The following is a 27,986-nucleotide window of genomic DNA, read 5'->3' on the forward strand; positions in this document are numbered from 1 at the left end:
TACAGCATCTTTGCTCTCTTCCGGGTGGCAAGGATGCAAGAACCAAGAACCGTTCTATATCAAGGCAATTGCGGTTATTGAAATTCAAAGGATTCTTCCTTTGAAGCTGGCTCGCCTGACATCATGTGACTTTGACAGGTGAGCGGGACAAGGTGATCTGACAGGTGGGTGACCCCACCTACCTGTCAAAGTGGCCTGCAGGTTGTGGAGGACTTGGGGATCTAGCCTGCTGACTGCTTCCACTTTTCCACCCTGCAGTACATGTTCTTTGCCCCTACATGAATCAAACTTGAGAGGGTCTCAGTTGTTTCTGCCCACCTCAGTTGTTTCTGCAATGCAAAGCAGAATACACTGACAGGCCGATTCACAATTAAAAGCTGAAGGAAATGCTGGTGTTAAGGGCTGGCACTTTTGCTCAAAAGCTTAGGTAGGAACCGGCAGCTCCTGATCTGGAAGAGCAAAGAGTATTCACACCTTTGCTTCTTTCACACGAATTATGAACGTGCAGGGTAAGAAGTTAAGAAGCACAGGCTTCTTTTCTAAAAGAAACACACAAAAACAAACAAACTACCATTTGGGTATTGGACATAAGAGCTTAATGCCAACAGCTGAAACTTAATCAGCTGCCTTTCTCCCCAAGATGCAATTGCCCAACCTGGGTCTCAGGGCCCCATTGTTCTCAAAATTTCACAAGAAAGCAAACAGAAAAATTTGTTGCTGTGTGAGGCAGGTGCCTACTAATGGCTGACATGGTAGACCTTTAAGATGGATAACAGGCATTCTGCAATGCTGCACTGATGAGCTGTAGAAATAAAACCACGTTACTGGTGCCCTATTGGCTTTATCCCATAGTCTGGATTTGCAGATGTACCATCGGCTGTGTCCATAAGGCTAGACCGGTTGGATGCTTTGTGCATGCCCTTCACTATTCCTGATGGAGGGAGGTCAATAGCAGATGGGCGGGCAGAGGAAGCAGGTGTGGAGGTAGTTGCAGTAACATCCGGGGGAACTGAGAAATTTTCTAGAAGGAGGATCAAGAAAAAAACAATTGAGATTCATATTATCATTTTGCAACCAGGTGGCCTAAGATGCGATATCACATTTACCCACCTTTCCTTGGTCTGATGCAAAGGCACCTGACTGAACAGCAAGATTGATTCTACTTTCCATTTTCATTACAGTGCCACGGGCTATTTCACACCCCTGTTTCTCTAGGCCACATATTGCACTGCCCATTTCCAAAGGTTAACTAGACTAACTCGTACGAGGGCAGGAAAAATGTTATGGGACATATCACCATTGCCCCATATCTCCTCTTAAGTAAAAATTGGACAAAGGATAAGAACAGGAGAGTTTTGACCATGTGATCTTCAACAGAACTTCCTAGAGTCTCAGAAAAGGCCTCCTGATTTTTCGATTTTTTTGTTTGCCATTTTGCCAACAGAAAAGATTACCCAGCTAGCTGACCATGTTGTCTCCATAGTGCGCTGAGTGCAAGACTAAGCCCCTTCCTCATCCCTTATGCAAACTTCCAGATCTTGAATACATTTCTGTATCACAACAGAAATAGTGGCACTGCAGGCTGAAATCTGGTCTAGTTAACTGCAATGCCCTTTAATGAGATACTGCGGCCTAATTTGCATGTCAGGCTGAGCCAAACCATAGCTTAGTGCACATGTGTGAGCTTCCAGAGAAGAAATTGCAGTCACTTTGCTCTTCCCTAGTTGTTCTGCAGCTATACCACACTAAAACTATGGCCTGGGCTTAGCATGTTGTCCAAACATTTCGTTCACAGTTTAGCTCTCCCAGACAAACCTTGGGCCAAATACTGTAGGATGAAGATTGGTTTTAGGGTGTGGTTAGCCTGGAGAGAATTAAAACACAAACCTGGGTTTGGACAACATGCTAAATCAAGCTATTCTTAGTTCAACACAGCACAGCAGAACAACCAGTGAGAAATAAAGCAACCAGAATCTCCTCTCCTGGAGCCTACATGCTTGCTTGTGCTCTGCTGCTGTTTGGCTTGGCATAATGTGTGAACCAGGCCACTGTGTCCAATCTTCTCCATCCTCTGCTGAACTGCTATGTAATTGTGTGTTTTAAGCAGCTAAGTGATTCATAATTCAACAAGTTGCATTTCTCTGATGTGAGAATATATATAATTGAATAGTTTTATATCCCCCTCCCAAAAAAATAGGCTACTGGGAGAGCATTTCAGGGATAGAGTTATCACAACAGATTTAATAAAGGTTAGCAAGTCAAGTATTTAATTTCTGCAGGCAGCACATTCAGTTAACAGCACTGATGTGGAAAAACTCAGCATACAAGTTTGCTTACATCCACGCAATATTGTAAGACACACAGATTGAAAGCTTGCAATGTACTGCATGTGTTCAATGAGTTTTGTGCACACCAATGTCATCATTAGGTAAATGTACAACCATTCAGAAGAATATCATATTAATTAAAAGTATCCTGCTGAGCTGTTCCCTGACTTCTTAAGCAGAAATGCTTTATGGTGTACTGCAGTTTGGGTAAGGGAACTGATGTCCTTTCCATCATTGTACCAAGATGTACAAAACAGAAATACCTCCCTTGGAACAGAAGGCAGGATAGGATTTAGTGTGCATTTCGAAGTATATGCTAGACACACTCTTGAGGGTTCATCTGATCAGCAATAGCACATACTTCAGTTTTGTCCAAGGGCTTGTTCTCACTCTGTGGTGGCCACAGGGAAAATCCTCAATAAATGCCCAAGGTCTGATCCTGTCAGCCTATGGTGAGGCAGCTGGGCACAGAATTCAGTCTGGGTTGATCCATGCTGGATTGGGCTGCTAAGTACTCTTAAATAAATGAAACTTGGCATAAAACAAAGCTTTTTCATACAAGCACCCTGTGCTAGAGTGCGTGAGAGTAAGGCCTCAAAAATCCATGCAACATTAATAGATTTTAGAAATGGCCCTGTATCAAACCCAACTTAGGTGTATTAAATGTTGACAAAGTGCCGATTCTGTGGTTGATTTCAATCCTATCCTTGTGAAGTGGCTTCTTGCCTTGAGCTCTTAAGCCTGAGATAAATAAACTTCAGATCTACTGTGCTGAGTATATCTGTGGCTATCTTTTTAAATGCTCAAAACTTATCGAGGTAGCCGTATGTTTATATGTGTCTACCTCTGTGTTGAAAATGTAACAGTACCAGTAGAAAAGTTGCTCCTAAGTTAACTGTGCTTCATATTCCCAAGATTCCACTTACAAGAAAGAGCTGTATTTTATAGCACCAATTTGACATTAGCTATTCAGCAACCAAATAGCTGGCTGTTCCAATTTGGGACCATGTTTCACCATTGCTTTAATGAGAGTATCTTCCATTTGAAGAAAGCATTATTTATGCTGATAGAATTTCAAACAGGTAAATCTCCCAAGTTTTCCATTTTAGAAAATGAGTTGCATCCCAGTAAGAGACAAAGACATCAGCAACATACAGGTTAAAAGAAATAAAAAGAAGCAATTAAGAGACACCAAACAGCTACACATTGCTTGCCTGAAACCAATTAAGCCAAAGCAGAGAGCACATTGAGACACAGCAATCCCCCTGGGATGCAGCGATATCCTTTGGAACACATTAACAAGAAAACACATACAGTGGAGCCAAACAAACCCTACAAAAAATTCATACAGCAGCACCAGCAGCAAGGAGCACCTCAGAGCATCAAAAAACTGAGCCTGGGGTATCCAGATCTTGAAATCCCCCCAAAAATGTGTACACGTAGCTGGGGAAATGGTTCAGGGGTTAAATATACTTTAAAATTGGGTGTTTGGGGGCTGGGGATGTAATTCCTGGTCTACCAGTCAGGTGGGATAAAGCAAAATATATATATATATATTTTTGAAAAAATTGCCTTGTTATATAGCCACTCACATAGTCACCTATGATGAGTAAAATATCTTGCAGGTAACAAGGGAGTGAAGCTTTTGAAAAGCTTTCCCCATCCCCACAAGTTAGGCCATTATGCGGAAGGCTGCAGCACAGCCTTGTTGGATAAATTTAAAAGAAGCATGGCGATCTTTTTGGCTGGATAAGGGATAGACATCTGCAACACAACACAGGACATGTAGGCTACAGCAATCTCTTTGCTCACCCAGCAGTGAGAACACTTAGTGTAAAGAGCAGCCACAAGCATAAAACAACACCCATGTGCATAACGAAAAGTGCCAGGTTACTGTGCACATCTTTCATGACTATTGATGTCACTGGGATCCTTTCTCTAGGCCAGCAGGCTTGCCTTCCCTCACCCATGGGTAGGCCTCTACTTATAGTGGGCAGAGTTTTTAAACCGTTTGGCCTTTGACACTGGGAGATTTCTAAACTTTTGACACAAAAAGAAGACGTGAAGCCCTTGGTTTTGCTGTCCGCACCCCAGCTCCTACCTATTCGAGTATTGGCAAATACATCGGCTAGTGACCCACTGGTCCCTTTGCCTTCTCCATGGGATAGTGTAGAAGATGCTGATGAAGATGTGGATGACCCCTGAATAGATCGGTTGATCCATGACTCAGCATTCTGTAAGCTCTGATGCAATGCAGCAGATAGAGCAGCCTGGCGCCTGAGCGACCCTTCATCTTCGGATGCAGAAGACGTGTCTGTGGGGGATCAGAAAAGGGAAGCACACCGCACTTAACATGCTCTCTTTGCAACCGAGGAAACACTGGCAAAGGCTCCGTACCACCCAATGCAGAATGTGTTCAAACATGGGCCAAGGTGGAGGGGAAGCTGGTAGCAAGCCCCGCTCCCTGCCCCAGCGTGGGCCAGCTTCTTCCTTACTACAAAGGAAAAAGCTGGTGCAAATATTCCAAACCCAGTCAAACATTTAACCGCCCACCCATCCTTAAAGGTAAATGCATGCCCTTGTAGGTCACAACCCTGCTCTTTGCATGCTATGGAACCTGGCTGCAGTTTTCCCCGACGGCCAACAATTCTGAAATGGAAAACATCAGAATCAGCCCATCTCCATGGAGAGTTTTGGGAATAGGTGTTCTGGGAAATTGCCTGTGTTCTGCGATTACTGGCTTGCAGGAGGACACAGATGAAAGAGAACTTCTTTACAATGCCCAAGGCTGTATACATGGAAGAATTCCTTTGTCACTGTTTTTTCCATACAAAGAAATCAGCATCAGTAGAACAGACTCTTGGTTACAACAGGGGACTCTAAATAATTACAAACAAAGAGTGATGGAAACAGATCTTCAGCTATCCATACAGTGCCACTGATGTAAAATATTTTTTTCTGTTTGTGCATCTATTTGCATGTGTACACTCACATTTGTTTGCAAACACCATAGCACCTGCCTGTCAATATCCTGAAAATGTAGGCTGTCTATAACTGCAGTTTGCAATAACAAGGTGCAATTGGTTAGGGAATACCAAATCATCAATTTGTCAAATCTTGATAATATGAAAGGAAGAGAAAGACTATACAAATGTTAATTCAGAGATCTGCAGATAGACCGGACATGTAGAGCTTTAAAACAGAATGTGGCCCACAAGCCATATCAATATGATCCTGGGACCCTCCTGACACAGATGGGAAGCAACTGCCCAGTCAGCCTCAAATGTCTTATAGTGATGCTGAAGACAGTTTCGGGGGGGGGGGGGAAATCTCTCACCCATAAGATTATGAATTCATTTGCACATATGGGGCAAATCTGCTTCTTTGTTCCCAAACAACAGGAAATGTGTTTGAATACACATATATTTAACTATAAATGATACCTGAAGGAGCGTCTCCACCCCCACCGTTCAGCCCAGACACTGAGATCCAGCGCCAAGGGCCTTCTGGCAGTTCCCTCATTGCGAGAAGTGAGGTTACAGGGAACCAGACAGAGGGCCTTCTTGGTAGTGGCGCCCACCCTGTGGAACACCCTCCCTTCAGATGTGAAGGAAATAAGCAGCTATCCTATCTTTAAAAGACATCTGAAGGCAGCCCTGTTTAGGGAGGTTTTTAATATTTAATGCTGTATTGTTTTTGACACTTGATTGGAAGCCGCCCAGAGTGGCTGGGGAAACTCAGCCAGATGGGCGGGGTATAAATAAATTTATTATTATTATTATTATTATTATTATTATTATTATTATTAACATTCTCAGGGGCCCTTCCAACTCTACAATTCTATGATTCTAAGAAATGCACCCAGTTGAAAAATGTAAAAACCAGAGAAGGAAATGTCAGGAAAAGTGAGGTATAGAGGAGTTCAAAGGGGCAAGCTGTGACCTCTTGGCCACTGAGCATGAAACACAATACTTTTCTTCGTCCTCTATAAGCTTTGGGGAGAAATGTGAATGTAGGACGTTTTGTTGAACATGCAATTTGCAAAAAAGAATTTCCTGTGTATGAACCTATGAAGTTGCCTAATAGTCAGACTACTGATGCATCAAGCCCAGCCTTCCTCAACCTGGTACCTTCAGGATGTTGTTCAGCTACAATTCTCATCAGCCCCAACCAGCATAGCAAATGGACAGGAATGATGGAAGTGGCATTCCAGGACATCTGCAGGTCCCCACATGGGGAAGGCTGATCTAGCCAAGTGTTGTCTACTCTGAATGGCAGTGCATATCCAGAGTCACAGGCAGAAAAGGGTATCTCCCTTCTGCTGCTACTTAATAATAATAATAATAATAATAATAATAATAATAATAATAATAATAATAATAATAATTTATTCCCCAGCCACTCTGGGCGGCTTCCAACAGAACACTAAAATACAACAACCCATTAAACATTAAAAGCTTCCCTAAACAGGGCTGCCTTCAGATGTCTTCTAAAAGTTTGGTAGTTATTTTTCTCTTTGACATCTGGTGGGAGGGTGTTCCACAGTGTGGGTGCCACTACCGAGAAGGCCCTCTGCATGATTCCCTGTAACTTGGCTTCTCGTAGCGAGGGAACTGCCAGAAGACCCTCGGCACTGGACCTCAGTGTCCGGGCAGAACGATGGAGGTGGAGATGCTCCTTCAGGTATTGTTTTATCTGAAGGTGCTGAGGACTGAATGTGGCACCTTCTGCATAAAAATAGTTTACTCTGCCCCAGAATTACAGCCCCTTCCAATAGAAATTATAGTAAAGTCTAGCAAATGAATGTCCAGAATGTGTTGAATGTCAATATACACGTGTTAATACTGACAATCCCAGATAATTTTGAAAAGGTCTGAAAATTCAAGAGACACCAGGAGATTTGCTAAACACGGTTGCCAGCATACTCATTTGAACATCCACATACAATAAATTTCAAACATTTATTGCAACACAAGTAATTGCCATGGCAAGATAACCAAGCAAGAACCTGAGTAAAGCGACCAGCTGCATCTCAAGACAAGAGCCCAGTCCTAATATCCCAAAATTGTGTATTGAGAGTGCCAAAGCAGCAACATATTCACACTGCCATGTGTAGTAAGCCCAGCTAGCCTAAATTACTTGTCAAAGAGGTAGCAAACTCACTGAGTGCAGCAGCAAACTGAACAATACACCATATAGTAGGGAATTTTGCATCTGTAGAAGAGACAGATTAACCCAAAGCACATTTGTCATACTGTCTGTACTGCAGCTCTGACTAGATACTGAAGTGTAATGAAATTTAATACCAACAGAGTTGTTGGTTGTTTTTTTTAAAGGGTACCTCTGTTGATTAAGACGCAACAGAACAAGATTTCCTTCCTGTTACCAGTGCCAACATACTTCAATTAACCAAATTGTTTTCAGTTATGTTGGTTTAGGTTTGCAGCCTAAATGTTGTGCAGTGATTTAAGACCTAGAATCATAGAATCATAGAATCATAGAGTTGGAATAGACCACAAGAGCCATCGAGTCCAACCCCCTGCCAAGCAGGAAACACCATCAGAGCACTCCTGACATATGGTTGTCAAGCCTCTGCTTAAAGACCTCCAAAGTAGGAGACTCCACCACACTCCTTGGCAGCAAATTCCACTGTCAAACAGCTCTTACTGTCAGGAAGTTCTTCCTAATGTTTAGGTGGAATCTTCTTTCTTGTAGTTTGGATCCATTGCTCCGTGTCCGCTTCTCTGGAGCAGCAGAAAACAACCTTTCTCCCTCCTCTATGTGACATCCTTTTATATATTTGAACATGGCTATCATATCACCCCTTAACCTCCTCTTCTCCAGGCTAAACATGCCCAGCTCCCTTAGTCGTTCCTCATAAGGCATCGTTTCCAGGCCTTTGACCATTTTGGTTGCCCTCCTCTGGACACCTGGCCTTAGAAGGGCTGCTTTCAAGAATAAGGTCTCCATTTCCTTGCGATCTGTGACTCACAGATATTGTTGGTACAGGAAACTATGCTGCACTTGCACTGTTCTTGCCAAGAAGAGGCGACTCTTAGACCTAGTTCCTTCCCCGAAGACTGTTCCTCTTTGTAAATAAGTGCATGGAAAGGACCATTGTCTTGCTTCTTTAACAACTGTAGAGGAAATGTGCACAAATTTAGAAGCGCCGACCAACAAGTGGCTGAGAATACTTTGGGTGCACCTAATAGCGCAATGCAACTAATAAACTTTCCAAGTTACCCCCCTCTATGAAGTGAGAGGTGGTTTCCTTGAATGGTTGACCTCCAGCTGGTAAGCTCAGAATTCTTGACAGCAGCCCTTCTTATGCATGTAAAATTCATGGCAGGCAGGAAGTGGTAGTGAAGAGAGGGAAACATAGCTTAGTTTTGTTTTTTGATGGGCAAATGGACCCTGGGAAGGCCACAGGAAGGGTACTGCAGAGTTGGCTCAATTGATGTTAAGTTCAGAAGTTGAGAAGAGAGCTGAACTGTGCCAGCCTCTCCACCAGGGAGATCAGGGCATTGTACACTGGGGTGGTGAAACCAATTTAACCTTAGAACACCACCGTGGAGTAACATTGCAATTGAATTCATGTCTACTCATAACTACATCCTATTGAATTCAATGGGGCTCACTTCCAGGTAAGTAGGATTAGAATTCTAGCCTAAGTTAAAAGACGATTGACCCAAGAGTATTCAGTAAGCAGGGACAAAAGGCTCCCTCCCCATCTACTCCAGCATATAGAAATTGCATGCAGAAGATTTAATCTAATTCAGTCTAATCATCACTTATTTTTTACCACATTCCAAAACAATCTCTGCGCATGAGATCAAGTGGCTGGCGGGACACAAGTAAAAAAAGCTTTGTGCTTTCATTTGACATCTTGACTGGCAACCAATAGATATTTTCCAGTCACGTGACTCAATAGATTTGCCTAAGCCAGCACTCAAATAATAATAAAAATGGTGCCTAAATGGAACACCACAATTAATACAGCCATCAAAAATAAATGCTGAATATTTTTACCATGCAAAAGCAAAGCGATAGATTTTAAGCTTCAAGGCTGGCAAAAGCCTTTGCAAAGTTAATTCTATATGCATCTTTTGCAGGATTATATAACCCAGCTACTAAAAAAAGAGGCCATATAAATAATTAAAACTTGAAACAGGCAGTGCTGGAGAAAGAACTCAGGGCTGGCAAAGATAATGTGTTGCTGGGCATAAAAGTGCACCTCCCTTTAAAAAAACACACAAAATTGCTGTCGAGCTAGTCAAGAACAAAGTGATAAACTATTAGGAAAATACTTGATTCACTAAAAGCATCCTGTGTTAAATTTGGCTTTTAATAGACTCTGGAGAATTCAAATCACTGGGTGGGAAACATTCCATGTCTGCCCAGCATTCCTAGAGCTGAATGGAAAACACGGAGTGGTTATTGTAGGGACTATTGCTATATGATAATCAGGTATGGAAAATATCCGCACCCACTGAACTGATATCTAACATCTTTTAAAGTGTCACATCCTAGGCTTGCCTATAACTTGAGTCAGCTACATGATTCAGCATCAAAGTTGTTTTTTAAACTCCTTGCTGTATCATTTCACTAAAGCTTATGTAGGTTGCTTTAAAAAGCATGTCTTGTTATATCATTTCACTAAAGCTTATAGGTTGCTTTAAAAAGCATGTCTTGTTATATCATTTCACTAAAGCTTATAGGTTGCTTTAAAAAGCACGTCTTGTTTAACTTTGACAAAGTTTTAAAATGTAGGTTGAATAGCATGCAACCTGTACTCAAAGGAGATACTGTAGAACCTCAACTTACGTTACCCTTGGGTAACATAAACTTCGGGTTGTGAAAGCTGCAAACCTGGAAGTATTTTTCTGTGTTTCGCTGCTCACGCATGTGCAGAAGCACTCTACTGCGCCACACGCATGCGCAGAACAGGTACCTCCGGTTGTGGAAACCCTGGGATCCGAACGGAGCTCTGGAACAGATCCCGTCCACAACCGGAGGTACCACTGTATTCGCAAAACAGACAGATGATCTTTCTCCTGAGACACACACACAAAAGATCATTCCTGGCTTCATACCTCATGGATCACATCATAACTTAGTTTTCCTGGTTGGTTAACCAATACAGTATTAAGGCAGAGATCCCTGGTTCAGCTATAATGGGGAACTCTGGTTTAATACAAGCCAGATTCTTTGCACTGAGACTGGCATTTGGCAAAGGAGGAAAGGATGAGACAGAGGAACAATCAGCTCCAACACTCACTCCCAGCTTTGTAGACCAGGAAGCTGGAAAATATCATCTAAATTGAGCATTCTCCACTGGGAAGCACACAGAACACAGAGAGCCTGCACCTTTATATCGCAACCCTAAACATTCTCCAGAAAGAAGGGAGGAAGATACAGGCTGAAGCTATGGCACACTCCATGAAAGCATCCAATCTTTCCTGACCCTAATCCTAAACTGGATTCATGGTTCAAATGGTAATTTTAATTTGCAATGTCTGGGTACGGTCCGAAGGTGATTACCAGGGAACCACATGCATGCTGCCCTGCATTCTCTGATGGAAGGCGGACAGGATATATAAATGTAGGTAAATAAATAAAAAAACATCTTCTAGCTCTCATAGGGCCCTTCAACATTATCTTAGCAGCATGGCAGCAGCTGCTGCATTGCCCATTCTGCCTGTGCCACTCTGTTAACACACTGCAACAGTTTCTATGCTGCTAAGACAACATCAGAAGGTTCCTTCAGCTGCAGAAGGAAATGTGTGTAAGGGCAAAAAAATAAAATAAAGCTTGCTGGGTAACAAATTGCGAGTAGAAAGATAAGCAAATCTGTTTTATTTCATTTAAACTCTTATTAACTAAAATGTTTCAAAAGGCCAACTCAATTTCTACCCCCATGTGGACTTTGGAATAATATTTTAGAATAGGAACAGGAGGTCCACCAAATGTACTCTCTACATTTGCAATAAATGGATGCCTTGGTTAAGATGAAACTAGAAGATAAAAATTAACTGCAGCCTTATGGTTCATGATACACTTCCAGACCAGTCTATAAAGTTCCAAGACACCCCTGCTGCACATGTGTCCAATTCAATTTTGCCCCATACCGGTCCATTCTGGGAGAATAGCAATGGATGTTGAGAGGGTCTATAATTTTTTTCCTTTTTCGCTTTTCCTGCAAGGGGAACACTTTACATTTAAAGCATCTGGTCTGGCAAAGGTCAAAAGAAATACCCATGAATACATTCTGCTTCAGTATTCTAAGAAGAGAAGAAGAAGAAGAGTTTGGATTTGATATACCGCCTTTCACTCCCTTTAAGGAGTCTCAAAGCGGCTAACATTCTCCTTTCCCTTCCTCCCCCACAACAAACACTCTGTGAGGTGAGTGGGGCTGAGAGACTTCAAAGAAGTGTGACTGGCCCAAGGTCACCCAGCAGCTGCATGTGGAGGAGCGGAAACGCGAACCCGGTTCCCCAGATTACGAGACTACCGCTCTTAACCACTACACCACACTGGCTAAGGTCCTGAGCCCAGGAAATTCTACCCCTGAACCATCATATGAGCATTCATGTGCTCAGCCTTGAAATTACCCTCAATCACCTGATTTAGATGCAACGGAAAACCATGCTTTCCTACTACGAGAGAATGATCTAAAGCAAGCCCCAGGCTTGGATGCTCCCCACCCCCATGCCTACAAGAAAAAGAAGCTTTTGGTTATAAACTAACTACAGTTCCCTGTGGCATCTGAACTCAGAAACTGTTTTAAGCAGAGGTTAGATGCTCAACTATCAATAATGTTGTAACTAGATTTCCTGTCTTGGCACGAGTTTGGACAAGGTGACCTTTGAGGTTCTTTTCTAGGGTTCCATCTGATGCTGTAGACCAGCCCTTGACCACCTGGTGCCTGGCAGATGTTTTGGACTACAACTCTCAGGTGCTGGTTGAGCTGATTGGAGTTGTAGTCTAAAACATAGGAAGGGTACCAAGTTGGTAATGGCTTCTAAGGAGTATTGCCCAATGGAAGCTCATCCCACAGTGAACCATTCATTTGTAAAGCAAAGCTCCATGCTTTGTGCTGCAAATAGGTTTGTGTTGTGTACACTACTGTTATGTCAGTGTTTTTTGCAGCAAACAAATACACTATAGATGATACACAGATACACACGGATCTATGCATGTGCCTGGAAAACTTTATTGGGCCAGGTTATCTAGATACATACACAGTGGTACCTTGGGTTAAGTACTTAATTCGTTCCAGAGGTCTGTTCTTAACCTGAAACTGTTCTTAACCTGAAGCACCACTTTAGCTAATGGGGCCTCCGGCTGCTGCCGTGCCGCCGGAGCACGATTTCTGTTCTCATCCTGAAGCAAAGTTCTTAACCCGAGGTACTATTTCTGGGTTAGCGGAGTCTGTAATCTGAAGCGTATGTAACCTGAAGTGTATGTGACCCGAGGTACCACTGTACAATGGTGTTTTAATGTGTGTGCGCACATGCAAAAACTAAAGGTAGTCATCTTGACCCATAAAAAAGATTAGAGAATTCATATTTAGACAATGCCTTCATTTAGGCCACCCATGATATGTACATATATGTGTGATGTGCATATCATGCATGTGCTGCAGGGTACTTTATGGTATGCTGGCAGCAAATATATTAGCATAAAACATGGAGCTGCCCTGAGATCACAGAGCAACTTGGTTTCTCTTCCCTGTGAATTCAGGCTGAACAAGTCTCTTGTTTTGGCTCCAAGGAAGTGATATCCTCCATTAAACCTGTCATGTGCTGTGGGTTATGGTTATGCCTTTAAATGTTCAATGTCTTTAAAAACCACTACAAGCCCTACTGGGAGTGGTTAATGAACCTTAATGCTGTCTTTTTCTTCGGATCAAATGCAGAAGACTGCACACATGGGGAGGGGGTTTGTAGCATTTAGCCCAGTATGAGGGCTCCCAAGTTCCTCGTGGGTGACCTAATTGTGTAGAAATTCAGATTCTTTTCAGAGGACTTGAATTACTGCCATCTCATTTCTCAGTGTGAGCCTGAATTCATTCCCTAATGTCATGAGGTTATATTACTTCAGCATCTCTATTTGTAGGGGTCCTTTGTGTCCTTAGATATTACTCAGTCATGTGGACCAGCATATCAGCAAACAGCCACATGTACAACAAGGATTAAAATCCTGAGGATATTTCTCCTTCGCCCCCCTGTGTGTGAGTTTGTAGTCAAGCCTACATTGTGCTTTTGACCGAGTAAAGTTGGCTGCAGCAGAAGCATTAAAAGGCCAAGGTGGTAGCGATTTCTAAAGGTGACATCTGAGCTCATGAAACTAGTTTCTTTAAACTAGTGAATCTGCGGGGCATTCAAATGATGTTCATAGAATCATAGAATCATAGAGTTGGAATAGACCACAAGGGCCATCGAGTCCAACCCCCTGTCAAGGCGGAAACCATCAGAGCACTCCTAACATATGGTTGTCAAGCCTCTGCTTAAAGACCTCCAAAGTAGGAGACTCCACCACACTCCTTGGCAGCAAATTCCACTGTCGAACAGCTCTAACTGTCAGGAAGTTCTTCCTAATGTTTAGGTGGAATCTTCTTTCTTGTAGTTTGGATCCATTGCTCCGTGTCCGCTTCTCTGGAGCAGCAGAAAACAACCTTTCTCCCTCCTCTATGTGACATCCTTTTATGTCTTTGAACATGGCTATCATATCACCCCTTAACCTCCTCTTCTCCAGGCTAAACATGCCCAGCTCCCTTAGCCGTTCCTCATAAGGCATCGTTTCCAGGCCTTTGACCATTTTGGTTGCCCTCCTCTGGACACGTTCCAGTTTGTCAGTGTCCTTCTTGAATTGTGGTGCCCAGAACTGGACACAGTACTCCAGGTGAGGTCTGACCAGAGCAGAATACAGTGGCACTATTACTTCCCTTGATCTAGATGCTATACTCCTATTGATGCAGCCCAGAATTGCATTGGCTTTTTTAGCTGCCGCTAAATTGTTGAATTTGGTCCAACCAGCAGTGCCAATGGCCGGGGTGGTAGCTGTAGTCTATCAGTGTCTGGAGGACTACAAGTTCCCAATTACCTGTTTAAACTATGGTTAGTGAGAACAAGCCAGGATCAAACAGTGGTTTCAGATGTTAGTTTATTCTCACTAGAGATTAAGAGTCTCATGCTCCGAGTGGATTCAGATTTTGGAAGAGGCTACCCACACTTACAACCTATCCAATGTTATGATGCTGCTGGGGGGGGGGTAGGGGGTGCACTAACAGAAAGTTCAACTAAACTTATACATGGCTTCTTATTTATGGAGTGGGAGCTCCATTGCCCAAATGCTGCTTAAAGCTCATGAGCCAAGCAATTATGTCTCCACCACTTTGATCACCATTAATCAGCTATCCTGAGTAGTGCTGTCAAGGCTGATCAAAGCCATAAGGAGATTCACTTTTCCCAGGGCTGCTGTCTGTCCCCACTGACAGTTAACAGCTGGTTGGCACCATGAACCCCAAATTCCTGTTAATCAAACACCCAGAAGACTGACAGAAATGAGTGTCCCCAAATCACTGGCACATTAATGAGAATTATTATGCTGAATAAGCTGCTCAGTTCTAATATCGCAAGTTTACAATAAGGGGAGCAGTAATTGCTCCTGTGAATAGACTCTGTTGACTATACAGTATACGGAATTTTTTCAAATGCATAATCAGGGGCCATAAAATCGTGCAGCTTTCCCTGAATTCCACTAGAATGGGAGCATCTGAATGCCATCTTTGTACATTTACTAGCTCATTAGTCATAACGGCGTGTTCAAAAGCAATTAACTTGACCCCACAGTGGCTCTAGAACGTGGGTTCAAGAAATGTCAAATAGGGAAGAGTTTAGCTTATGTGCTGCCATCTAGCTCTGCTCAAAAGAGGGAAATGCAGACCAACCTGCCACATCAACCAAGGAAGCCATCTTGCAACCAGGCAAGAGAGAATCTGATGATACTCCTCATGGCAAACTCTCTGGAGGGGCCACATGGCAAAAAGGTGTGTGGGCCAAAGCTAAAACAGGGTGAGGCCAAAGAAAGAAAGAAAGCCCTTTCCAAGGCTAAACTAGAAGTTTAGAGGGCAACCTAAATTAACTCCCTAAATTAACTTGAAGGGCAATCCTAATTAGCGTGGGGTCTCCATTTATTTATTTTTATGATTAAAATGAATTGAAAACGAATTGACAATAAATGAAACTCAAACTGAAAACTAACTTGTAGATAATTCAAACTCCAACACCACCCAATGTTTACATTTTTTTAAATTACATCCTAGGTCAGGAATTCCGCTCCGGCGGGAAGGTAAACGGCGTTTCCGTGCGCTGCTCTGGTTCGCCAGAAGCAGCTTTGTCATGCTGGCCACATGACCCGGAAAATGTACGCCGGCTCCCTCAGCCAATAAAGCGAGATGAGCGCCGCAACCCCAGAGTTGGTCACGACTGGACCTAATGGTCAGGGGTCCCTTTACCTTTACCTTTTAGGTCAGGAATTAGTAAGATGTGTAAGATGTTCACTTTGGCCACAGACAGTCCTGAAGACTTTTAAAGTTGGTTAGTGATTTGGAGCTGCGAAAAGGATGTGGGGAGATCACTACTTCCAATTTGGTCCCAAGGCTGGCCATGTTCATATGTTCATTTCTGATCCTCTCAAATGATTTCCATGTGCTCCTATAAAAATTCCCAGAAGCACACTGAGCTCTTCTGCTGAACTCTGTGTAGTCCCCTTACCCTCGCAAGCCCCCTATGCTGCTATCCTCACTGCTACATCTGACTTTTCTTAGAACAACACAACTACTGCTGGTAAATATGGCAGGGGGCTGGGGGTCAAGATATGGGCCCCACCCCGACTATAAAGCAACTTATGTCGTAAAAAGGCTGAATAGCTTCACCACCGTCTCACTACAATGCTGATTTTTTTTTTCTATTTTACTTGAATGAGAAGAGTGTAACACCCAGACATTACAGGACTGTTGGCATGAGCCTAAGCACACTAAGTGTGTAAAGCTGTTTTTACACAGCCCTTCACTCACGGCGCAGCCTGAGAAAAAGAAATGTGTACTCATTAATGTTTGATAGCAAAACCACCGGGATCTGTAGCAAAGCCATCTGATCTCTTTTATTGGAGATCTCAGTAAATAAGGACCACCTCAGGCCGCTCTATGAACAGGAAACGCCTGCCAACCACACGGTAAGTGGTTGTGGTTAACGTTTAAAAGCCTGCCTGGAAGCCCTGCCCTACCATATGAAAGCCCTGGAGCCTAATCCAGTATAATCTGATGAGACAGCAGTGAGAAAAATCAACTCTGCACACACTCAGGAGCACTCCATTCTTCACTATTTCTTCTTAAGTAGTAGGACTCAGCCCTCCAAACGCTGAAAACAATTGCTGCACTTGAACTGATTAATTGTAAAGTATTTAAATTCTCATTACCCATGTGCAAGCTTCAGATCCTTTGGATGTAAATTATGGATTAAGACAAAAACACAAAGATTTTTCATTTCAGAGACTTAAGAAGGGTAAACAGCTTTCACCTCTTACCAAAACAAACACCAACCATAAGTGTGAGGACATAAAGAGAAAAAAATGGAATTCTTTAACCGCGGCTCAAGTGTGAAAGAAGAGCCAACTGAAACGCTATTGCAAATTTAAGATTCCAATCAGGAATTCAAGCAGATACGGGTAGATCTCTAACCTGGAGGGGTGCAGGCATCAGCTGGAGACTGTACAAACGTGGACCGTCTTTTTGTTGGCATGGGCAGGGCCATCTTCTGTTCCTTGTGTTTTGCCAATGCAGCTTGCACTGCCTCCGTATGGATGTCTGCAGATGGGGGTGGAAATCAGTGAGTACATCAGAAATCTGCATGGTAGAAGACGACGTCAAAGCCACCTATTGGGCTATCCTTCTGTAGCTGTGTAAGAAATGCCGGGCATCCAGCCACTTGGGCAAGGTTAGGTGTAATGGAACTGGGCATACTTACAAATCCCACAAAATTGGCCAAAGCTGCATCTCTCTCTGTCTCTCTCATATACACACCCTGCTACACACCTATTTTAACTTGCTTTCTGCTTACTTCGTAAGTGTTGCTAGAAAAATGAAACCTGTGCCGTTAATAAAGATAGTGCAACTTGTACAGCACATTGGCGACAAATATTCACACAGTTGTTCGGAAATAATTTTACACCATTTATCAAATATGTGAGAAAGAGACAATTACTTACAAAGTGCCATGAAAACTTACAAACTACCTAAAATAAAGTGAACTTGCAATATCAGATTTTATGCCATTCTTACAAATTCTTAACTCCCCAAAACTGATGATTCCCCAAAAAGAGAGCTCAACAACTTTGTCCAGATTTTCACTTTTGGGAATATGGCAACCCTATAATATAATGAATAGATACAATATATTTTCAAAGGTGCAATTTACATTCTCCCCCCCCAAATGTTTATTTGCAAACCAGAATTGCAGAAAAGAGGAGACTGATTAAAACCAAAAGAGCACAGTCCAAATATGGGACATGAAATCCCAACTGATTACCAATTAAAAATTTTCTGCCATCATTCATCCTCACCCATGTCAAGGTCTAGGAAACTTGACTGAGCCATGCCCAAACATTCTAGGGAGTGAGAACCAATTCTAAACAGGGTGCCTGCTATAAGTGAAACTAACTGTGAACACCCCTGTATGAGACATGCACATAAAATGCTGCAAGTGCAAAGTTTCTTTCAATTCAGAACCCTGAACGTCTGGGGTTGTTTTCTAACCACATTACAGGGGAACAGCACCAGTACTGCCAGTTGTGGAGAAATTACTTTACTACAAAGGTCCTAAAGTGGGGGTATCATTGAGAAAAGTGTATGTTTTTATAGCTGCCTCTTTTTAAATCCAACTCATGCTAGACAACCAGCTTTCTCTGTACTACAGAGATATAAGAGCCCCAGAATATGATTCAACATAGGATCCGCATCCTTTAATTCAGTGAAAACCCCCAACTTAAACTGCATAGCAAAACACCCACCCAGGGGATATGCCAGTACAGATTTGAGTTCCTTTTTTGTTACCAGTCTTAAAGTGTGTTTATTTGTCTGTGTGGGTGTGTGGTAGAGTTTTGGAACCCTACACAAAAGCATGGCAACTTTGCTGTTGGGAAGAAGAGGAGAAAAGTTCACCAATTTGCACAAAGCTAAAACAGTAAGTATGATTGAAGGTACTTTTTTTCACCTTTGGTGCACGTGCCCAAGGATTAAGGCTTTCTGGGAAATGATATATAATGAAATGAAAAAGGTATTTAAATATACCTTTCCTAAGAAACCAGAGGCCTTTCTCCTGGGCATTGTCGGCCAATTGGTGCAAAAGAAAGATAGAACATTCTTTATGTATGCTACAACAGCAGCAAGAATACTCATCGCAAAGTATTGGAAGACACAAGATCTACCCACCCTGGAAGAATGGCAGATGAAGGTGATAGACTACATGGGACTAGCAGAAATGACTGGCAGAATCCGAGACCAGGGAAAAGAGACGGCGGAAGAAGATTGGAAGAAATTTAAGAATTATCTTAAGAAGTATTGTAAAATTTATGAGTCTTAGAATGATGTGGTTTTCAAAATCAAATGGAGTACAGCTGTAAAGATTAAGTGAAAGAAAAGTAAGGATGACAATTAGATAAAATTAAGGGGGAGGATTTGCTGAACTAAATTTTGAAATGGGAATGCAGAAAGGGGAGGTATGAGGAGGTCGGTGAAATAAGTTTTAAGAAAATAAGGTTTGGAAATTATACTTGTTCTTCTTTTTTATTTTATTTTGTGTTTGTGTTTGTGTGTATTGATATGTTTGTTATAATTTGTAAAATCTTAATAAATATTTATTAAAAAAATAAAATAAAAATAAAACAGTAAGTATGGCTGACAAGTCACATAGCCCATAGACCCCAAATCATATCCCATGCAAATTGTTGGGCTCTATCCACACACCCACATAGAGCTACAGCTGTTAGTCAATTCTGCCCTCAATAGAATTTTTCCTAACAGCATTTGAACATATCTGATGCTTTGGTCTCAAAGGCCTGGTACAGCTTTGTGAGTTCAGCAGCAGCAGCAGCAGCAGCAGCCTGCTCATGTTTGAACACTGTGCTCCAGAAGGGCCATTTCAGCAAGCTGACAGGGACCAGGGGGATTAGCCTGAAGGAGATTAGGCAAAAAGAAAAAGAGTTCATGCTGTAAATGCCAACTACTGAACATGACTCATCTGGACAGGCACAGTAGTTCAATGCTACAGATGAAACAAATGCCACATGATTCATATACTTCAGGAACGACTTCTTTTTCAGGAGCACAATAAGAGGGAACAAATGGTGATGGGAAGGTTATTTTACCAAGAAAGGCAGGAAACACTTGTATGCTGAGAGGATTTAGCTGAGCGGGGCTGAAAACAAATTTCCAGATTGGCTGGTGACTTTGGAGTGGTGGTGCACAAATTGGACAAAGGCAGAAAAGCAAATTATGATTCAGGACTCAAGAGTTTAACAATGTTAAACTCCACGAGGGTGGAGCAAGGACGTCAACAAAAGGTACATGCAAGGCACAGAATTGCAGATAACGCAAGCAAGCTGAGGAACATAATACTAAAACTAAGAAAAGCTAAGACTCTTGCGAGTCCCACGGACTGCAAGAAGATCAAACCTATCCATTCTTAAGGAAATCAGCCCTGAGTGCTCATTGGAAGGACAGATCCTGAAGCTGAGGCTCCAATACTTTGGCCACCTCATGAGAAGAGAAGACTCCCTGGAAAAGACCCTGATGTTGGGAAAGATGGAGGGCACAAGGAGAAGGGGACGACAGAGGACGAGATGGTTGGACAGTGTTCTCGAAGCTACCAGCATGAGTTTGACCAAACTGCGGGAGGCAGTGGAAGACAGGTGTGCCTGGCGTGCTCTGGTCCATGGGGTCATAAAGAGTCGGACATGACTAAACGACTAAAAAACAAAGAAAATCATTCCTAATTTTTAATAATGCTCACTAGTCAGACATGAGCCCCGAAGAGCCAGTGTGGATAGACTGTCTCCTCACTCCGCTCTCTCACAAGGGCTGGAAACAGCAGACAGAGGTGCTGAGAGGCCCACTTTATGTGAATGTCTCAAGTTGCCTTCAGTGGGCAGAGATGATATGTTGCACATGGAAACATTTTTGATTGCACTGCATCTTGCAGGTTTCTGTCTGATGGAGTGAACCTTGGTATTTGGTAGGAGACTGTCCTGAGGTCTTGGAAACAAAGGATGCACATGTCATCCAGTGAAACAGAGTTTGAGGTGTGATAACTGATTCCAAAATGTGAAGAGACATACAGTGGTGCCTCTGATTACGTAGTTAATTCGTTCTGGAGGTCCGTTCTTAACCTGAAACTGTTCTTAACCTGAAGCACCACTTTAGCTAGTGGGGCCTCCCGCTGCTGCCACACGATTTCTGTTCTCATCCTGAAGCAAAGTTCTTAACCTGAGGTACTATTTCTGGGTTAGCGGAGTCTGTAACCTAAAGCATATGTAACCTGAAGCATATGTAACCCGAGGTACCACTCTGTCTGTGTGTGTGTGTGTGTGTGTGTGTGTGTGTGTGTCTGTCTGTCTGTCTGTCTATATAAAAGACAGCATAAATAAAATTCTCATTTTATTCTCACAACCCTGTGAGATAGCTTGTGGTAAGATATATTGAGTTGCATGGCTGCAGGGGGATTTTAACACGGGTAAACGTATCTTCAGAAACCTGAAATGCTGTCACATGGAGGGTGGAGCAAGCTGGTTTTCTCCTGCTCCGGACGCTAGGGCCCAAATTGATGGATTCAAGTTACTAGAAGGAAGATTCTGATGGAACACCAGGAAGAATTTCCTGACAGTAAGAGATATTTGATAGTGGAACAGACTTCCATGGGAGGTGACAGGCTTTCCTTCCTTGGAGGTTTTTAAGCTGAGATTGGATGACCATCTTTCATGTATGATCTAGTTGAGATTCCTGTACTGCAGGAAGTTGGACTAGATGACCCTCGGGGTACCCTTCAACTCTACAATTCTATTATTCCATTCCCATATCTGAATCCAACATGCTAGACACTGGCCTCTGGTAGTGAATGTTCTACTTAAGGATGTATTTTTAGAAAAGCGTTTTAAAAGACTGAAAAAGAAGTATGACACAAAAGGCCTTTTCTCCTTTAAAATCTAAAGGCAGCTTGAAGGCTTGCCTCTGCAACCATGCTTGAAGTGGACAACGGAGCAGAACTCAAATCCCAGCCAGAAGAAAGATGCAGCAAATTCTACAGGAAGGATTTGGAATGAAAATGCTAAACTCATAGCCCCAATGTATAAATCCTGGAGCTGCACTCAACTAAGTTTTACTTAGAGTAAACTCATATAAAATCAACAAAGCTAAGTTAGTGATCTCCAATAATTTTCATGGGTCTACTCTGAGGATGACTACCATTGGCTACAATCTCCCGATTTGATAAAAAAAAAGGTAAAAAACAACAACCCCTCAATGTTTCTCAGATGAATTTGTAGTAGCCTTACCAGATCGATAGCGTTCATCTCTAGCTCCCCCAGATCTTGCCCGATGATACTTGGATGAAGATGGTGCTGCTGCTGGAGTGGGTGTCTGATTTCGGGGTTCCTTTTGCAGACCTGGGTCGACCCCTGGGGAAATATTACCAAAAAAATACTACTTTATGAAAGAGTCAAAGAAAACAAATGGCTTCTTTTGACCAGCATTCAGGATCTGTATTGGCTGATTGCCCAGTAACGATATAGGTACTTTTGCATGCAAATGAGAAATTGACAATTGGCAGAATTTTTTCTAGCAAAATCTTACACGATTGCATCAAGTTGTGGGATTTCCTTTACTGAGACTTTGAAGAAGGCAAAAAGGTAAAGGTAAAGGACCCCTGGACGGTTAAGTCCTGTCGAAGGCGAGTATGGGGTTGCAGTGCTCATCTTGCTTTCAGGCTGTGGGAGCCGGCATTTGTCCACAGACAGCTTTCCAGGTCATGTGGACAGCATGACTAAACCGCTTCTGGTGCAACGGGACATTGTGACGGAAGCCAGAGCGCACAGAAACGCTGCTTACCTTCCCACCACAGCGGTACCTATTTATCTACTTGAACTGGTGTGCTTTCAAACTGCTAGGTTGGCAGGAGCTGGGACAGAGCAATGGGAACTCACCAAGTCGCAGGGATTCAAACCTTTTAAGAACAGGCTACATGACCATCCACAAAAAGATTCTTTGAATATTACAGCACAGGTAGAAAAAATCCCATGAGTCTTGAATGCCTATATCCATACATATGATATAGTGCTGTCTAAGCTTATAAAATATTCAACCAAGGGTCAACTTGCTAACTTAAAAATTAGTTGCCAACAGCAAGGAACATGCAACAGCATTCAGCCCTGGTCTAGAATAGCAAACAGCATCCAGCTCATGATGTTAATTTAGCTGGTCCTTACATGGTACTTGTAGAGCATGCATAGGGGCCACAAGGTTTTAAGCAGAGGGAAGGATGAAGTGAGGGCAGAAATTGGAGCATGTGCTGACCAGATACCTGCACATTTAAGCAACATTTGGAGAGTCTTAACTCCCACCCCAATTACACTGCCCATGAAGGAACTAATAATTAAGTCATTATGCTTTTATCAGGAACATAAACAGCAACTGACAGAGTGCAGTGCAGATGACGCACAACTAGGCACAAGCCTTTAGCGTTCTGCAGGCTGAAACATAGGCAAAAAAATGCATTCTCCTAGCAGGGCAGATAACAACATCTCCCAGCTGAGCAAGTAAGTGGCAGTTTATACCTCCTCTAGGAACAGCAAAGCTATCTCAGCTGCATTTCCCAGCCCTAGAAATCTATGAGGAGCAACCTCAATAACCTTGCAATGTTTTCCCCCAACACAACAGTCGTAGTTGCATACACTTCCCCCTTCCTTATTCTTTAGGAAAAGGAGAGTGTCAGAATGAGGAGGTTGGGGGAAAATATTTGCAGCTAGGTTCAGTTTATTCTTGTATGCACATTTATCAGCAAATGTATGCATGTAGATTCATGAACCCAGAAGGATGAGTGCAGTGGGGAAAAAGCATTTGAGGAGGAAAATATTACTCATGGAACTTGTTACTTCTACCCTTCCAAACTTGAGTCAAATAAGAAACTGATCAGAGTATGTCAATCTAACTCCTGATATTTCATAACCTCCAACATTTCTCTGATGAAAATTGGGACGTCCCATTCCGTAATGATAATGTTACTATTTATACCCTACACACATCTTGCTGGGTTGCCCCAGCTACTCTGGGCAGCTTCCAACATATATAAAAACATGTAAAACTTTTTTTTTTTTTAATAAAAACCTTCCCTATACAGGTTTGCCTTCAGGTGGCTCGGGGGTCGGAAAACTCCATACCCTCCAACATTTCTCCAATGAAAATAGTGACATCCTAAGGGAAAGTGGGACATTCCAAGATCAAATCAGAAACCAGGATGGCTTTTCTAAATCAGGGACGTCTCTGGAAAACAGGGACACTTGGAGTCAGATATTTTTCAACCAAGGCCTTGAAGCCTTATAGGGATAATAAAAGCATTCAAGCACAATAAAGCAAACTACAAAAGGTTTATAAACACGGTGGTATAGGCTTGTTTGGATGTGGGAAGGGAAATGTGTTATTTTAAAAGTTGCTGACCTTTCTGAATGAACAATTGGAATTTGCTATTTTTACTAAGTAGGCAGGCCACAATAGAGAAATGGATTATTTCACAGAAGGCTACCTGACTTGGAAATCTGATATGTAGTACGATCATTTTTAAAAGATTGGCAGGAAGTGCTTGAAAAATAAGTTGTTTACAATTTGGGAGACGAGGGCCTTAGAGTGGAAGTGGAGGCATTCACTAGTCAGGATGAGTGATGTTATCCCCAGTTTAGCAATAAATTCATAGCTTAGATCAGCATTTTTCAATGTTTCCACCTTCCGCATTGATTTGCCTGTCAAGGAATTGCATTATGAAGAATTCTCTAGCAAGTTCTAGGGTTCTGCTCACACAAGATACTGGCTGTGCTTCATGGTCAGCGTTGGACCAATATCTTAACTCAGCAGTTCTCAAATGGTGGACCAGGGGACATCTATGGCTGGGTCTCCGTACCACAGCTTGCCCTATCTCTCCTCACTCACTCACCCACCCTGCCCCTGCTAAGCCCCAGTAATTTTCAGTCCTCTCAAATAGGTCCCGGCAGTTGGAAATTTGAGAATTCCTGTATTAACACACACAACAAACCATCTCCTAAAGATGCACACATTACAGAAGAAAATTGGTAGGGAAAGGCAAACTTTGCCTGACACTGCAGATCCTCACATTAAGCAACTCTATATATAAGGACTCCATGATCACTGCAGATGGTGACAGCAGCCACGAAATTAAAAGACGCCTGCTTCTTGGGAGAAAATCAATGACAAACCTAGACAGCATCTTAAAAAGCAGAGACATCACCTTGCCAACAAAGGTCCGTATACTTAAAGCTATGGTTTTCCCAGTAGTCATGTATGGAAGTGAGAGCTGGACCATAAAGAAGGCTGATCGCCGAAGAATTGATGCTTTTGAATTATGGTGCTGGAGGAGACTCTTGAGAGTCCCATGGACTGCAAGAAGATCAAACCTATCCATTCTGAAGGAAATCAGCCCTGAGTACTCACTGGAAGGACAGATCATGAAGCTGAGACTCCAATACTTTGGCCACCTCATGAGAAGAGAAGACTCCCTGGAAAAGACCCTGATGTTGGGAAAGATGGAGGGCACAAAAAGAAGGGGACGACAGAGGATGAGATGGTTGGATACTGTTCTCGAAGCTACCAGCATGAGTTTGACCAAGCTGCAGGAGGCAGTGGAAGACAGGAGTGCCTGGCGTGCTCTGGTCCATGGGGTCACAAAGAGTCGGACACGACTAAAAGGACTAAATAACAACAACAACAACAACAACAACAACAACAACAACAACAACAACAACAACAACAACAACAACAACATATACAAGGAACACAGTTTGAAGACCAATATAATGAGTTCAATATTCTCTGGTATGGCTAAATTCTTTATTGCTTGGAGTCAGGTTTGAAAAATCCAACTGCCTGGGTCACGTAATGTAATGGGTATGAGTTACTCGTGCGTAAACTGGTGCCTTTCTCGGTTAATTTGCCTTGTTAAAACTTTCTGACTGCGCAGCCCCTTCTCATGGTGGCTGCCTCAGTCATTGGCAGAATCCGTCAGTGGGCGTTTCTTGAACCTCTTCCAACATAAAAGTTGTTTGACACCCAGTCTCCTCCTCCTCTCACTGCGCGGGAGTCTTCTGCGCAGGGAAGGCGTGGGTAGCGGAGGACCTGGGCTCTCCTCACTGATGTCCAGTGAAGAGTCCCTGAGCCCTCTCTCCAATTCCCCCGTCTGCCTCCCTTTATCCCCGGTGTTGCGCTGATTGGCTTCCCCCTCTCCTGAGCTGTTTCTCCCCCTGCTGCTGGGTCCTTCGCCAGCATCATCTGGGAGCCTCCCCTTCGCCTCTCGCTCCAATGTCAGTTCCCTGACACGTAAGTATCTGAAATTCAGTGCTGACTCCTAAAACATAGCTTGCTGGCATCAATATAAAATTGATCACATACATAACAAGTAATAGTTTCACAACTGAGGAAAATAGCTGCAAACCACAAGATTCCCGACCCCCTTCAATGAACAGCCCCCGATGACAGTCTATCCAATGAAAACTAGGCTACATTTAGGAGAGTTTGCCATTTTTAAAAAATAAATCATTAAATGTGTTTGGGCAGTTTTGGATGAAGAGGTGAAGTGTCTCTGAAGAGAAAGTAAGCCTTTACCACTAATACATGGAATCAATCATTTATAGAATTTCATAAATTTCTAATCTTTAAAACAGTCCCTGAAGAATGAAAGGAGCAGAAAGGGCGGGAGTGGGAATACTTAAAAAAAGCTGTGTGAAATAAAATAAGCAAATCTGAACCAAAGTTAACCCAATTCTGCAACAAGGAAAACCTAGCCCTGCAACTTGTAAAAAAATATATGCTTATGTTTATAATTTAATTCATTTTATAATTTAATTCATTTCATTTGAATCTCACCTTTCTTCCACCAAGGAAGTTGGCACCATACCAGGCATTTCTAGCCATTCTCCCATCTAGTGGTCCCTCAACAGACGCACTTAGCTTCAGCCAAGGTACTGCATTGTGAGCCTTCAGCCCTTGCCCCAGGACATGTTTTTATTACTTTGCATAATCAACTGCATGTTTTTTCTATTCTGCATAATTTATTCTGCTTCTACGTGCCACACAAAAAGCACAAGAGCCTATATGGAGCTTTGAAGACACAACTTTTGACCACAGGAAAACACTCCTGAATAAAATGTGATTTCAGGAGGCACTGGTTCAATAATTTCAAGCCTAACTACAAAATATTAAGGACTATAAATTTGCTTTGTTTTCTAAATACAAGCTTGAACTTCTAAGGATGCTGATTTCTACATTATGTGCTTTGTCTGTACTTGCACAAAATTGTGGTATACACTAAGCCCTACCTGTATGAATACTCTTCACTTAGTATCCAATTTTCATGTTAAACATACAATGCTCGCTCTAACATACCCACATAATTATTTAAGGCCCATCAGTCCATGAACCTAGCACTGTTAATTATAGTTTTCTTCTACTGTCATTTCAGCTGCTAATTAGCAGTCACACTGGGTATCAGCTCAGTGTTGCATGAAAAGCAGAGGAGTTATAAGAAGAGATCAAACTGCTTTTTTGTAGATAAATAACAAGGTTCTAAAATTAGCTGGAAATCCCCAAAGAATAAAATATACTTATTTGTAGCATTGCTGGGGAAAGCTCACCGATGAGCAAGAATGGGAAAATTACAGAGACTACTGAAGCCTGGGGGAGCAGAAAGATTCATAAGTGTTTCTTCCATTTTTTCCCCTTCTTGTTTTTCTCCTCTTCTTTTCTGTTCATTGCAACGGGATGAATGTAACATGATAGAGGGATTTTGTGCCAAACATTTTGAGCTGTGACGAACCGACAACTGAAGATGCTGAATGTTCTTTACTGGCGAGCCAAATGGGATGTCCAATGTTTGGTAGCAAATAAATGTAGGGGCTATAGGTAGGGACCTCTTACAAACAGGCAAAATACTACAGGCAAATACAGACAAAGATACATAGTGTGTGTGTGTGTGTGTGTGTGTGTGTGAGAGAGAGAGAGAGAGAGAGAGAGAGAGAGAGAGAGAGAGAGAGAGAATGTGGGTGGGTGTTTACATTTCAACTGTCATTTCTTTCATGGCTTTGGTTCCCAATTTTCACAAGTTTACAAAAAAAAAAAAAAGTTGTGTAAGAACAGCATGCTTGCCATGTTGGTCCCAGAGGGTGAGACTAACAATAAGAATAATAATAATTTATTATTTATACCCCACCCATCTGGCTGGGCCTCCCCAGCCACTCTGGGCGGCTTCCATAGAAACCAAAAATACACTAAAATATCACACGTTAAAAAACTCATTAACTAAAGCATACTGTCATTCATTCAAATGG

The 27,986-nt window shown here is 42.5% G+C and overlaps 1 protein-coding gene across 3 annotated transcripts in view; it reads right to left on the minus strand.

The window, feature by feature from the left end:
• The window catches only part of DIP2B (disco interacting protein 2 homolog B), a 196,378-nt gene that overhangs the window by 47,562 nt on the left and 120,830 nt on the right, over positions 1–27,986 (minus strand). For 2 of the 3 annotated variants that reach the window (XM_081181251.1, XM_081181250.1), the window contains exons 3-6: positions 21,936–22,058; positions 17,071–17,196; positions 4,429–4,641; positions 872–1,021 (exon numbers count right to left, since the gene is read on the minus strand). In XM_081181251.1, coding sequence (XP_081037377.1) covers positions 872–1,021; positions 4,429–4,641; positions 17,071–17,196; positions 21,936–22,058 — 612 coding nt within the window. The remainder of the gene's footprint in view (positions 1–871; positions 1,022–4,428; positions 4,642–17,070; positions 17,197–21,935; positions 22,059–27,986) is intronic. The other variant, XM_081181252.1, reaches the window with a different exon arrangement.

This window comes from Podarcis bocagei (assembly GCF_964188305.1).
Source record: "Podarcis bocagei genome assembly, chromosome: 2".
NCBI classification, from domain to species: Eukaryota; Metazoa; Chordata; class Lepidosauria; order Squamata; family Lacertidae; genus Podarcis; species Podarcis bocagei.